This window comes from Coffea arabica, chromosome 11e (genome assembly GCF_036785885.1).
Source record: "Coffea arabica cultivar ET-39 chromosome 11e, Coffea Arabica ET-39 HiFi, whole genome shotgun sequence".
Taxonomy (NCBI): domain Eukaryota; kingdom Viridiplantae; phylum Streptophyta; class Magnoliopsida; order Gentianales; family Rubiaceae; genus Coffea; species Coffea arabica.
Window position 1 is genome coordinate 50606402 of NC_092331.1, and position 15708 is coordinate 50622109.

At 31.3% G+C, this 15708-nt stretch overlaps 1 protein-coding gene across 1 annotated transcript; it reads left to right on the plus strand.

Annotated features, from left to right (window-relative positions):
• Window positions 1–5555: 5555 nt before the first annotated feature.
• LOC113718428 (CASP-like protein PIMP1) lies at window positions 5556–8964 on the plus strand. Its single transcript, XM_027243335.2, has 3 exons — window positions 5556–5763; window positions 6835–6970; window positions 8656–8964. Exons 1-3 carry the CDS (start codon window positions 5561–5563, stop codon window positions 8857–8859), a joined length of 543 nt encoding a protein of 180 aa, XP_027099136.1. The 5' UTR covers window positions 5556–5560; the 3' UTR covers window positions 8860–8964.
• The last annotated feature ends 6744 nt before the right edge of the window (window positions 8965–15708 follow it).

The following is a 15708-nucleotide window of genomic DNA, read 5'->3' on the forward strand; positions in this document are numbered from 1 at the left end:
AGGTGTGTGAGCTAAATTCGTCCTTAAGAAATTTTGTTTCCTAAAATTTGGACATTAATTGCTTTTATTATCTATAAAATTACTATATATATATATTTCAACTCATTTTATTTATCTTTTGCAGGTATACGTTTTATGTTTCGACAGTACGACTCTTCTACAGTGCCGTGCAAGCTCCATTTGCCGCGTTCTATGTAATAGTGAAAAGACGAGTTTCACTTTTCAACAGTGATACCTTACTGCGGTTAGAATTCTACTGTGACAGGGTAAACAGGAGGTCCAAGAAATAATCATATAACATTATTATTCGAAAGTGGAATTATTAAAATTCTAATCAAGACCCTAATGCGAATTTCACTCAGATAAAATGAATGTAATTTTTTCTTACATGAAATTTTGAACTTCCAAACAAGTTTGCCAAAGTGAACTGTACGTTCAGCACTCAAAATATTTCATGTCTTTCCCCATTTGAATCCGGAATGCTAAGGAAATTTTTTTTTGATTGAAAAAATGAGCATATATTCCTAGTTAAATGATTTTGCTTAGTTTAAACAATCATGGGCAAATGCTATTCAGATGCCTTTTATTCATGTGCGGTTTTGATAGTTTTTCATTTTAAACAACAATTCAATATACATTGTTTGATCTCATAATTTTTGGATTTATATTTTTTTTGGGTACCATTGACCAGCCATTTAGGTTTTTTTCCCTGACGCAGGAGGGGCGGAATTTAAAAAATGGAAAGCATGTAGGAGGATTAGAATCAGAATTTTTAACTATTGAGATCTCAACCTTAGTTATTAGAATAACAACTACTTGGCAGCCATTTAGGTTTGAACCTCTGTGTTATTAATTTCTTTTTTATTGATAAGATGTCAGAAACTAACATAGCCTACAATACTATGAGGGTTGTTTAACTATGCTTGAATAGCAGCAGAATATGTGTGTTTTTCTTGTTTCTCGTCAGGCAACGTCAATTTTTTAGTCAACTAGGTCTTTTTCTGTATTTGACTAGCTTGCGAAGTGGATTGGATGAAAGATTCTTTTTTGCTTTTTTTTTTTTTTTAGGGATTGACTGTACTTTGCACCCTTGAACTTGTATCAGTTTTCACTTTGTACCCTATATTTTGATTTTGAACACCTTACACCCTATACTCTTAATTGGACACTTAACATCCTAAAGTCTCAAGTTTTTCCCATTTAAGTCTAATCAACAATTACATTCGCAAAATTAATGAGATAAATTGCAGTAAAAATTAATGATAATGTACCATTTTATTCCAACTACAATCCCTTTTTTTTTTTTACCATTTTTAGCACATTATCACTAATTTATATGGTTTCAATTACTAATATTATTAGAAAAATTAACGACATAAAGATGGTACAAATTAATGATAATCTATTTTTCTATGATTACATTGGCACCTTTTAATTACTTTTGACAAATTATCATTGATTTGTTGGGTCCTCTATGGGGTTAATTTTGCAAAAGTTGTCATTGATTGGATTTAAATATGACAAATTTAGGAGTTTAGGATGTAATATGTCAAAATTGAGAAATTAGGGTGCAAAGTATTTAAAATTGAAGTTTGGGGTGCAAAGTGAAAATGTGATACAAGTTCAGGGATGCAAAGGGGAGATTGTCTTTTTTTTTTTTTATTTCAGAAGACAATGGAAATTCCATAAAATTGAAAAATTTAGACAAAAGTTGATATAAATAACAAAGACTGCATTAGGGTAGTCTAAGGCATCTACTGTGGTTAGTTGGCATGCAAATAGGCTTGTTAAGGTCATAACTGAACCTCGAGATATGTAAGGTCAACCCCTTCATCACTCGACATTAAAAAAAAAAATGAATAATGCCTAATCAATTCCAGAAATATGATACTATATTAATATCGTACAAGACAAAATGGTATTAAGTTTGTGACTGAAATTCAAGGATTGATTATGGATCATTTCCATGTAAATCTTCTGTTCTTCTTTTGCAAAGGATAGTTATCAGAAATTAAATTTCTACACACACCAGCACAAAATACAATTTGCCAAATACAGAAATGGAAGTGCGGACACCAAGATTTTCTGTAGATGTACATTTTTTTAAGTATAGTTTCTGATACTTTTGATACTTCGGATTTGTTCACAGCTCGTGAGATTGCTACTGGGACTTGCAGCCGGTGCATCATTTAGTGTGACGAAGGAGCTAAAGGACCATGCACTCGAGAAAGAATCCAGCTTAATGCAGTACTTTAACATGATGTTTATTGCAGCTACATTTGTTTTCACTGGATGCTTGGGTTCTACAATTTCTTCAATTTTTTCATCACGGGCTTTCCCAAAAGGTGAATAATCAAGGTGAAAAACAAAAAGAGAAAAGGAGTATTGTAGATTTTTCCTTTCGATTTTTTTTTTAAATACACCTTTACACCCCTTCCCACAACGTTTCTGTTCCAAACTACTAGGCACAGGCACATGATTCAAATCTTGAATCTGATAGCAAAAAAGACTCTAAAAGCCTTCTCTTAGCCATTGGACAGACTCCCTAGGGTTTGCTTTCGGTTAATGAGTGTTACATGAAAAAACTTTCATCAATATCTTAAAATTTTAGTGTTGATCATGATATTATGTATTTGAGTTTCTCTTGATATTATTCAACAATATGCAAATTTACCAATTATTTCACGTTGTACGTTTTCCCTCTTTTTTGTGGGTTATCTTGCATGTATTCATTCTTTTAGTGATAAAGTAGCTGAATCAAGAGACTAGACCTAAGTGTACAAGAACAAAAAATAATGTAGATTCTCGAAACTTTTCTGTGAAAATTATGAAAATAAGATTTGATGTATACTAACTTCTTTAATCAACTAGTAATTGGCGGAACACAAAAAACAGTTAACTGAAATAATTAAAAGAAGATGGTGGAGTGATGAAATTAATTAGAGAACAAATGTACAAGCACTTAGTGACAGGCACAAGCCAATACTTTCTTACAATATGATCTTTAAACGGCAATGAGCTTTTCTGGAATGGAAGCACTTTCATCAACAAATTAAAGCGTCTAAAAATGCAAAGTTGGAACTCTTTTTTTTTCCCTCTCCTTCTCTATCTCTAGACTGAAGACTAGTAATAAAAGTTTGGAATAATCGGAATACACTCAAAAATCGATCCATTTTCAATTTTCTATAAAAAAAAAAATAGAAAAATTTCATCATCTCTTGAGTTGATGTAATCAATATGAAATGAAATTAAGTTCATTCTTTTAGTTTTAAAAATAAGAATTTTTTGGTTACTGAATTATTCTAAAAATCCTAATACTTTTTTATTGACCAAAAAAAGAAAAATTTTGTTGACAAATCTTTGTAAAAGGTTTACCTTTCTTTTTCTCATTTCCAAGATGGGGAGGTTTATTTCCCCATCGACCTATTTGTCAAAGTTAGATTAATAAAAAATTTCTCTTTTTTTAGAAGAGTGGGGATAAGATCAAACTTTTCCTCGTAATCAAAATGACCTTGCTAATTTCAAATTTATCTGCACCCCGTCAGCTATAGAAGTAAGGATAGAAGAAACTTAAATAAAAGAAAAAGGAATTATGTCACAGCTGACAGAAAATTAGACCTTAGAATCATTAAATTAAGAAGCAAAGAGGTGTTTGCAACAAATGAGAAAAGGATGAAATACTGACATGGCAATGGAAGACATAGCCAGGCTGTGAAGTTGCATCAAACTGGGGTCAGGATCCATTCGAGTGTATGAAATAAAATCTCACCATTATCTTTGTAACATATCCAGGCATCATCTTGAACTTGAATATACATTCTTCCACCCCTTTTGATGAGCTGGGCACTTCCACCTTTTCACCACGTGCATATTTGCTGACATGGCACTCAGTTGCATCATTATACTTTAGCATGCAATCCTTAAATTTGGGAGATAAGATGGTTGGATCCTCTGTGCCATTATCGGATCTTAAAGTGTCAATCGCACTTAAATAAACAACATATGATAAATTAAATAAACATAATACTAAAAATAAATATAGAAGCGCCATTGAGTTAGCACCGGAAAAGTGGTACTGAGAATCCCATGTGGATTAGATGGTTCGGAGGAAACAAGTATAAGTAAGAGATTTCGAATTCGAACCCTCCAATTTATATTTAAAAAAAATGCAATCCTTGAATTCATCTTCCTTAACCAACTCCGTGTGATCCAACACTACAAAAAGGCCCATATGTATGTGCAATGGGTGATTGCCATCCGTGAGAGTATGTGCTATTTCAATTCTTGCACAAGAGGCCATATTATGTTTGTTTTGTACCTTATTCATCCAATTCATGAACGAGGCTGCATAAAATTTTGTTTTCTTGCAAGTTAAACCGAATCGAAATCCGGCATTGGATCAAACAAGGGAAAATAGGCAATGAAACGAGACATGTCGATTCTAAATTGTCTAAGAATCCTAAAGATGCATTATGTAAAGAATGTGAAAATAAAGGAGGGAACAGTTGAAAGAAACAATGCTAAGGTTATAATTATCAATGTTAATTCGCTGTCTTCTAGGAATTGCCGACTACGCATGGTATCAAGTTTGCTTTATTAATTATTTGTCAATCCTATCTTCTCCATAATCCTTTGGTAATTTCACTAGCATATGATGACGCGTCTTTGTTCTTTTTTTGCCTTTTACTATTATTAATCTGTGTCTTGCAAATAGCAGCCATTGGTAAGTTGGGAGCTAAACATTCCCTTTCTTGCTCCATATAAAGAAAGAGTGTATTTTTATTTCTTATTTCTTATTTGAGTTAAAACTTATAAAATCGTAATCTTCATCCAAATCCAAATCTAATTGTATTGAAAAGGAAAACTAATTTTAATTCTCTTATTGATAGTCAATATGTTAAATTTATTTTTTCTTTTTTTTTCGGTAAAAACAGTCTGGGTGAATTTGGATCCAATCATTGCCACGGTTCAAGGAATATTTCCAAGACCATAAGTTGTTTATAGAGTTTTTCACAAATTGCCCACCAATGTAACTCTTATATCGTTAACGGGATTCGAACACATGACGTTTTGTGAAAAAATAACCCGTCCTTACCAATTGAACCAACTTGTGTTGCCTTAAATTTAATTTTCCTTTGCTCCAAAAAACTTCAAAAAATCAAAAAAATATTAGACTAAGGAGAATAAGATCAATACATCGATGGAAGACGCCTACCAAACCCATAATTTGAACTACACGCAGAATTTTTTTTTTAAAAAAAAGGATGAAGTTAGACGCAGTCGGCAACTCAAATGATTCCTTTTCACAGAATAGTTCCATTATCAATGCACTAGTTTTAACGAAGTTGTATTGCTAATCATGGAGCCAAGTTGTTGGAGTTAACGTCAAAGACATCTATAAAGCTACAAAATCAAGTTAGTAAACAAATCAAAATTTTAAAATATTATTCCACACTTTTTTTTTTTTTTTGCCAAGTGAGTGACAAATGGAATTGTCCTATAAAAGATTAAAACTTGAGCAATCTCCCCAAAATTTCCACACAAGAAACCTTAGGTCTTAATGGAGATGTCTCTGCCGCCTAAGTATGACTATGAAGAGCCTCGTCCTTCAAGGGTGCCACTAATCAACTTAGCCGCGAGATTGGTGACCTTTGCCTCTCTCGCAATTACAATGGTGGTCTTGCAAACTAACCGTGCTACGGTCACAACTATAAAGGGTGACAAGTTCAGGCTGACTTACGGCAACTATTTTCATACCTACAAGTAAGTAATTCGCTCTCACAAGAATCTAAGATTGTATGTAGGGACGGACCTAAGGGGGGGACTGAGAAGGGCTCTGCCCCCCACCTAAATTCTTAGAAAATTTAGTTTTCTTCCCTTGCAAAATTAGAAATTTTCGGAACATTCTTTATAAATTTAAAGTTTTGCTCCCGATAAAAGTTTAAAAATATTTTATACTGTACATATAAGTCTAGATATATTCAAGCTCGTCCCCTCAAAATTAATTTTCTGGTTTCGTCTATGAGTGCGTGCAATTTCATTTTCTTTTTTGGGTGGAGCCAACATGAAATATGCATTTTTTTATCAATAATTAATATAATGCTTCAAAGGTTCTAATTGATGCTGGCATTAGTATGCCTATTATAGACATTGCTTTTAGGTTTTATGCAGGCTCTTCTTTCAAAAATTAATTAGGAAAACACGTAGACATTTTTATATAGTTCTTCTAGACTATCATCAGAAAAATTCATCATGTTTCCTTTCTTTTTTCTTTCATTTTATTTTCCCTAATCAAAAAGAGATGAGCTTAGTCTCATACGTACTCGTGCATGATTGATCCATTAGCATCAATACACTGCTATGGATTTGATTTTGAGGAGAGTATAAGTTAGCCTGGCTCTAGCTCTTTCCAAACACGAATCCTTATTACACGAGCTATAACATTTTTAAAAACTTCGGCGGAATTTAAGAGTATTTTTTATGAACAAAATAATTTTCATGATAAGGAAAAAGATCTATGCTAGAATATTTTTATTGCGCTTACCTATAATATCAATAGATGAGTCCTGCCTAATCTCAACTTCCACTTTCTTGGCAAGAATTTTCTGCCTTCAACAATTTGCATTATGTGGTACTGCCAAAAACTTCTATAGTAGCAATAATATTCTCATATAAATCAGAAACATAATTAATGACAAACAGTAGCAGAAATTTTTGCACAGATTGAAAGCTAAATCCGTCCTTAAGAAATTTTGTTTCCCAAAACCTGGACATTGTTTTTATTATCTATGAAATTTCCTCATATATTTCAACTCATTTATTTATCTTTTGCAGGTACATGTTTTATGTGTCGACAGTAGGAATCGTCTACACTGCCTTGCAAGTTCCATTTGCTGCGTTCTATGTAATAGTGAAAAGACGAGTTTTCAGCAGTGATACCTTACTCCGGATAGAATTCTACTGCGACAAGGTAAACAGGAGGTCCAAGAAATAATCATTAACGTTATTATTCAAAAGTGAAATTATTAAAAATCTAATCAAAACCCTATTGCAAATTTCACTCGGATAAAATAAATATAATTTTTTAAAATGAAATTGTGAACTTCTAAATAAGTTTGCCAAATTTGGTATGCTGAGAACACCATTTTGCTTGTAAAACTGAGAATATTTCCCAGTTACATGGTTTTCCTTATATAAAACAATCATGGATAAATGCCATTCAGAAGCTTTTTTATTTAATTTTTTGGGCACAATGATGATTTGCTGTTTTGATGGTTCAATTTTTATGTGTTGTTTATATGATAACTGTTGGATTTATAATTTTTTGGACCATTGTTCAGCTATTTAGGTTGAATACAGGTGTTACTACTTTCTGTTATGTTGAAAAAAAAAATGTCAAAAACTAGCATAGCCTACAATATATGCCCTCTTGGCATGACTATGAGGATAATTTCAGTATGCTTGAATAGCAGGAGATTAGGTCTTTCTCGTTTCTTGTTATGCAACAGCAATTACTTAGTCAACTAGGTCTTTTTCTGTATTTTTTAAGGCATTTTTCTATATCTTAGTAGCATGTGAAGTGGATTGAATCTAAGATTTTTTTTCCTTTTTTTATTTTAGAAGACTTGAAGAAAATTCCATAACATGGAAATCTTCGACAAAAAATTGAATAAATAAAAAAGATACTCCATTAGGTTGACATAATTATTGGGTACCATATCAAGCCTTTCATCACTTGACATAAAAAATTAAAAAAATATATAATGAATATGGAAATTCATTATGCATAATGAATTCCAGAACTATGTCATGACTAAATTAGATAAAAATATAGTTTTGATATCCAAACTTTGATAGATAAGCTGTTTTAATCCCCAAACTTTGAACAAAAACAAATTTGGTACCCAGACTTTCAACTTTTGAGCACATCTAGTACTCTTGATGGTTTTTTCCTAAATTGCTATTTGAAATAGTCATGTAATAGTCACATGTCTAGCACTATTAATGAAAAATTGCCGAAAAATGTAAAATATCCTTTTAATAAAATTATTAGTTCTTAAACTGAATACTTAGTGTCAGAATGATATTTTACTTGATAAAATTATTAGTCTTTAAATTTAGTACTTAATGTCAAAAGGATATTTTATGTGACAATTAGTGTCAAAAGAATATTTTACATGTTTTTGGCATTTTTTATACAATAGTTGTTGGACATATGATTATCACGTAATTTTTTTTGGTAGTAATTTGGAAAAAATCCATCAAGGGTACTGAATGTGCTCAATAGTTGAAAAATTGGGTACTAGATTTGTTTTTATCCAAAATTTGGGGATTACAACTGCTTATGTGTCAAATTTTGGGTACTAAAACTGCATTTTTTTCTCACTAAATTAATATCGTAGAAGAAATTATAGCATTAAGTTTGTGACTCAATTTCAAGTGTGGTACACCTTCTGTTTCGTCTTTGCCAAAGAATAATTTTTAGAAATTAAATTTCTTAAAGTAGTAAGCCATGACAATATCTCTCAGACACCCACACAAAATACGATTTGCCAGAAACGGAAATGCAGGCTTGATACCAAACTTTTAGTTTTGGGGTATATATTTGTTTTTTTGGATGGATTTTGATACTTAATACTTTGGATTCGTATATAGTTCGTGACATTGCTACTAGGAGCAGGAGTTGGTGCAGCATTTGGTGCCACAAGAGACCTGAAGGAGTACACACTCAATAAAGAATCCAGCTCCATGCACTACTTTGACATGAACTTCATTGCAGCTACTTTTATTCTTCTTGGATGCTTGGGTTCAACAATTTCTTCAATTTTTTCGTCATGGGCTTTCCCAACGGGTGAATAATCGGGGGGAAAAAGAAAAAGAATGATGTATTGCAGATTTTTGGTTAATGATGTTAATTACATGAAAAAAACTTTCATTAATATCATAGAATTTTAGTATGGCTCATGATATTATTTATGCATTTGAGTTTTTCTTGATATTATTCAACAATATGCAAAATTACAAATGATTAATTTTCACGGTGTATTTTTTCTCCACTTTTGTGGATATCCGGCATCGATTCATTCTTTTTGTGATAAAGTATCTCAATAAAATTTTGATTAATAACAATCTTCTAGTTTTTATCTTGTATAAAAAAGGAACACGCTTAAAACAAAAACAAAAAAAAAAAAAAAAAGAAAAAAAAAACTTCATTGTTACGTACTCTTTCCAACACTTGATTGTTTTTTCCTCTACTAAACTACTTATTCAAACTAACCCCACTACATCCCTAGTATTAGGGAGATAGAATTTGAAAATTTGATGCATTTTACAGAAAATTTGAATGGCCCAGATATTTGTAACTTTCTTTATTGAGCGTTTATGGATTATGGTACTACTATTACTCCTATAATAGAATGGTGGATGGCAAAAGGGGCCAATTCCAAGGCCCCCATCCTAGAGTCATGATTTTTGTAGTAATACTTTGCAAAAGAATTTTATCTTACTTAAGAAAGAAAAAATAAATATTTTAAATTTCTAGATCCGTGGTCTTGGCTTTAGGCAACTCTATAAGGTAATATTTGAAATCAAAACTTGAATAAATTTTTTTTTAATTAATGTTGAGGGACTAATCAATTAGTATAGCAAAGGGGGAGGGATGGTTGGATGATTCAGTGGGAGGGAATGTAAGCGAAAGGTTCCAGAGTTTAAAACCTCCCACTTACACTTAAAAAAAAAAAACCACTAATAAAATTGGTATAGCTAAGTTCAAGGTTCAATTTTAGCATTTCGTCTTTTTAAAGACCAAAAGGAATATTTTGAAAAAAGTTTAGAGACCTTTGGAGCATATACGTGTTATATTCGTTGATTCAGGAAAATTTTACAATATGAGAATTCCATCAAGCCACGTATATCATAGGCAATGCAAACCAGTGTTTTGAAAATCGAATCGAACTAATCAGTTCGATCGATTGAACTGCACACTGGTCATGTTTCCGATCCAATACAATGAATAATCTAAAGAATTAATTGAACCGATCAAATTCGATCAAGAATCGATTGAACCTGTACGGTAAAAACTGGGAAGCTCAAACGGTTTTTATTAAATTTTTATTTTCTAAAATAAATATTTTAGTTTTATTCAAAATTTTTAATGCTAAAATAAATAAATAAAAAAATTATCAAACCTTTGAATTGGGGTTGAATCATTTGAATTGGTCAAACTATGAATAGAAAGGTTTTCCGGTTTACTCTCTAGTCTAACTTTAATAACATTGACGCAAAGCAATTTTGTTGTATAGCCAAGTCAAATGAAAGCCGTCTTCTTCCCTTTGTTTTGATCTTGTTGTTCTTCTTTTCTTTGTGCTTTGGATGAAAGTGCAAATAATACATTTTAGTTCTTTATTGGAAAAGAAAATACCACATTGTAAAAATTATATTGACAACTTATACCCTCCATTTGACCTGAGATAAGGAAAAAATGGGGATTAAAATTTTTAGTTCTACTTTATTCTCTAATGTATTCCGTCTTTTTTCCTTCAAAAGATCATAAAAATGTTGATATTCAAGGTTTTCCATTTTATTTTGCGAGTATGGTTATTAGAGAACAAAAAGATTGTACGACTTAAGCACATGTTGGTCCGCAAATTTGGTTTCAACAGAAAAGCAATTCCAGAGTAGAGTAGGGGCCCTTCTACAATGAATGGGAATATATCAATCCTTTGGTTGGTACGAAGTGCAAGTGAAATACCAATTATCATTTTAGTGTTTGGTATGTCTGTATGTATGTATATATGTATGTATTTGAATCCAAAATCTTTTATTTACAATTTCTCTTATCTTACCATCCAACTCAACTCTCCTCTCGTTTAGTATAGTTATTTTCAAATGTCAAACTGGAGTGTAAAATACTCGAATGTTTACCTAAATGCATTTCATATTGTTAAATACAACACGAAATTATGGTGCTTCAAAATTTAAATCACAAATCAAAACAAAAATTTCCAAAAAATAAAATTATGTATTTAAATGTATATGTCAATGTCCATATATACATGTAGCTAAATGCATTTGCATACTTATTCACCCACACACGTATATGCTAGTTATAGCATTATAGTGTTTTCTCCACTTATTATCATATTTTCCTTTTGAATATTTGCGGAAGGCACTATACAGAAACTTGGAGTAGGAAAAAAACAATTAGTTGAAATATCAATGTAAAATTCATTTCGGTAAAGTTTAATATATCTTCGAGATAGATAATATAATAAGTATGGCAAATTGTTTCTTAGAATACGACTAATGAATCCCATAGCAGTTTTAATATATCAGTATGAATCTAAAGACCTCAGCTCTGTACACTTCTTTGACACCAGCAATTTTATTGCAGTTGAATTTATTCTAGTTGGATGCTTGGGATCTGCAATTTCTTCTATTTCTTTCATCATTGGCTCTCTCAAAAGGTGAATAATCAGGATAAAAAGAGATGGCAATTGTAGATTTTCTTCCTTTTAGATTAATGAGTGTTAAAATCTGAAATAAGTTTCATTACACTCATAAAATTTTGGGATCGATGGATTATCATGACCTTATATGTATTTGAGTTTCTACACTCAACAATAATAAATTGTTTCCACATTCTACTTTCTCACACTTTATTTTTTTTTTTGGGATATCTTGCATTATGTATTTTATTTTTCATAAAGTACCTCAGATAAATTTTGATAAATAAAACCTATACATAATGGTGAAATGGCCTAGAAGGGCTAAGAGTTAAAACTCTTGACCTATTTTGTGTGCAGATGTCAATTAAGAATGAAATATACATGCATTTCAGAATTTTCTTGACTTGAATAATTAATGTGAGCCAATTCAAAATGTTGTCACATATGCAAACAAATTATTGGGTATTCCATTTTACTAAAAGAGACCTATAGATTTCTGTGATTAGTTACATGCTCGAGCTGTACAATGAGCAAACTTAAACTATTAAAATGAAGCATAATTCTTGTATTCCAATAGATTTTATTCATTCAATGGATATATTTTAGTTCCCTATTTTATCTGTTAACCCCTATTTTATATGAAAATTTTTAAATGTAATAAAAAAGATAAATATTCTAAAACCTGAAAGGTACATGAGTTAAATGTGGAAAAAATCAATGTTGTTTATCTATATACTAATCGTTTCACCGTAAATAAATTTCAAAATTGGATGGAATTTTCACATAATTTCTTAAATATATTTATCGAATTAATTTATCACTTCCAAGAGTTCAATTGTTTAAGTGGGCTTTCAAGTGCAGGCTTTGGGCTTGACTATGTGGTCACTCAACAACCATTATTACCATTGGGCTGGACTACGTGACAATGCATCCAATTAAGTGACCATATCCGTCAATCAGGCCTGTTGTAAATTAGCAGCCACATGATTCCTTATTTTTCAAGTTTTTGCAGTTTTTCTTTTTAAGTTTTCACAGTGTTTTCTGAATATATGAAGTACTCGTAATCATTCCTTCGAGAAAGCTGCAAATGTACAGCTTGATAATGAAGTGGCATTCGTGTTTGAGATTTTAGTTTCCAGTACACGTAATCAAAGCATGTATGTGCAAATGCATACAAGGATTGTATACAAAGAAACAATGGTTTTGGATTAAACTATCCTACACGGATATTGTGATTATCTTTTTATACTAATTGATGTCGATGCATGTCAAATATACAAAAATATTTAAAGTTAAATATAGGTTAATTGTCATGCATCTAAACTAATTAGCGTAAAAAAAGTTGATATTAACACTGTGGGAAATATTAATCCACTAGTTTTCCTTTCAAGCTTAGGGTTCGAACGTGGGCTTTCTTGCTCTATTTTCTGTTGTACTATTTTTTGATTCAAAGGAAAATTTGAACCTTACAACTTTATAAGACCAAAGTGGATAGAGAAAGATTTGACAGTCGAACTAATTATAGACCCCATTATGATTTAGTTAATGTTTCTATCAATTTAATTGAGTTTTAAGATCTACTTAAATTTGTTATACAAGGCATAAACAGGGAAAAGAAATTGGAATTGCCTTGTAATTCCATGCCATTCTAGTGTATAAAGATTATGCTCCCTATCATTGAAACTAGTTTCAAAACTCTTGTTTGCAATGCATAGTTGGGTTCGTAATGCTCAGCTCTCGTACAATAATCTTTAGCTGAACCAACATCAATTGTTTGCTACAAGGGCCAAGATTAATGTCATCTAGCACTTTTAGAATGATATAAAGCTTTTTTACATTCTAAACCACTATCGAGGCTACATATTTTAAAGAAATTTTTAGGGATAATATCAGAAACCTCCCCTAAAGTTTTTGCCCCTGTCATTTAGTATCCTTCAACATCTAAAAATCTCACCTATTTCCCTAATTCAATATTTTTTTATAACATATGCAGTCCCAGAGAGAAAAAGTAAGGTTAAAATATCCATTTAATGGAGAGAACATAATTTTATTCTAATATTTCCCTTTTTATATTTTATTTTTCTAATTCTTCGCCAAACATCATTTTGGATGATTAAAAGCATAAAAAACAACGAAAGAAACTGTACAGGATTATTAGTGTAATGCAAAAAAATTTAGCATAAACAATTATCAAGCCTATTAGAATTTCAGTAGAAATAGTTATGGCATTCGAAATACATATAACAGGAGTTAGAAATGAAAAACATTGGCACATTAATAAGCAAATTTTGAAGAACAAAAAGTATTGGAGAGCACAAGTTTGTCCTATTTAAGTTGAAGAACAAAGTTATATAATTCACCAACATCTTCAAATATTTGAGAATAAAAATTTGGCACTAATTACGAGGTTCCAATAAAAAATTTCTTCATGACAATAAATAAATAAAAAAAAATCTTACTTTTGCCATGAAAAATGTAGACTTCTTCTTGTAATGTGAAGAAAATAAAATAATTCAAATGAATAGCCAAAATCATTGTGATAGGTAGATTCAATTCGAAAGATTGCACTTTCAATCATATGAACTCCTAAATTGGTGCTAATGTTTTTATGACATTTTTGCTAAAGATAGGGCAATATTTTTTCAAAATTTCCAAAAAAAAAAAAAAGCAGTAAAAATACAAATATGACAAACTCTTTTCTTGAGAAAATATTTCACAAATAAGCCTAAAGAACTAAGGGAAAAATTGTCAAATGATACTTTGTGATGTTGACTTTAAATGACAATGGAAATAAGTGATATTTTTAGAAGCTAAGGGGTGTTGAGCGATATTATCAAAAGTCTCAAGGGAGGAATCTAAAATTATATGAAATTTTTATCTTGGCCACTCTGCCAAATAATTGGCTGGTGAATGTTGATTTTTGAAGCAACTGTGTGCATCTAATTATCTACCCTTCAACTGTGATAAGAACATTCAAAAGTTGATTGTTGATGTGTTGCTCAAGTACATGATTTAAGTTCTCAAAGTGATGTTTAGCCATCAATGTTGTGATCAGTGTGACACAATATAAAAGATTGAGTAAATCAAGATTGCATTTCATGCACACTTTGTATAACCTAAACCATAAAATCATAGAAGGTGGTTAGGACTATGACAGTTCTTCTTTGCAAGGGTTAAAACCATATTATCCAAAAAGTGGAAAATCATGTGACTGGAGAAGAAAGAGTCTGATGTGCTTCTTCTGTTTGCTCGTCTACACATCTTGTCGAACGTGTTAGGATCTAGTGGTCGTGCTCAAAAAGTTAAATATGACAAATCAATACATAATTGCATCTAATCTCACAAGTTTTTTCAAAAAACTTCCAAAAAAAAAAAATAGATGTCGACTTTTCGGAATATTGGAAAAAAAAATATGCCATTTCAAAGCTTTAAACAATTTCTTCCTCAATCATATTGTCATTTAAGGTAATTTTAATAAGTTGAAACCAAAGGACTAAAGGCCCTTCAATCCCATGTACTCCACGTAGAAACCTCTGTAGTTTGTATTTAGTTTCAGGATCCAATGTTTCCACTAATAGAATTTCAGTATGGTCCCTCAAACAAATATCTTGAATATGGTTTAAGGGGGGATATTAAGGGATATGGACCATGTCTTTGAAAACATAAATTAGGACCCCTTTATCCAAGGCCACTTGAAGCAGCCCACCTTGGCCAGTTGGAATAATCATAAGTACCTCAGTCGAGGCTGTTTCTGATTAACTTCCAAAAGAGAATAAGACGAATAAAGGAGATCAGATAAAAGTAAAACCCCATTGATAAAAACACGAAAAATCCGCAACGTTAAAATTGAATACTTGGTGTAAAACAAGATCAAAAACTTCTTGAAATGATGACATTGGCACTTAGAAAGTGACTCATCGTGCACCTCATTCTTGTTTCACAATAAAAAAGCTGCTTCAAAGCAACAGTAAAATCATGTTTACTTTTGAAGATTTGGCGATTAAAATAGATGTTACTTTGGTCAAATGAAACTCATTTTTTAACCACTAAAGAACTTTTACAAGAAAAAGAAGGTGGCAGGTCACGTGAGGAGGATGTAAAGTCACGTGTTACCAAGGTGATGGCCAGCATTTGTACATGCAATTTACCATTATATATTTTCTTGAAGAAGAAGAATAATAATAATGACAGTAGTTTGTTTTGTTATGGGTCGAGGATGTTTTTTAGTTTCTGTGTATGTGTGTCTCTGAAATGCTGTGGT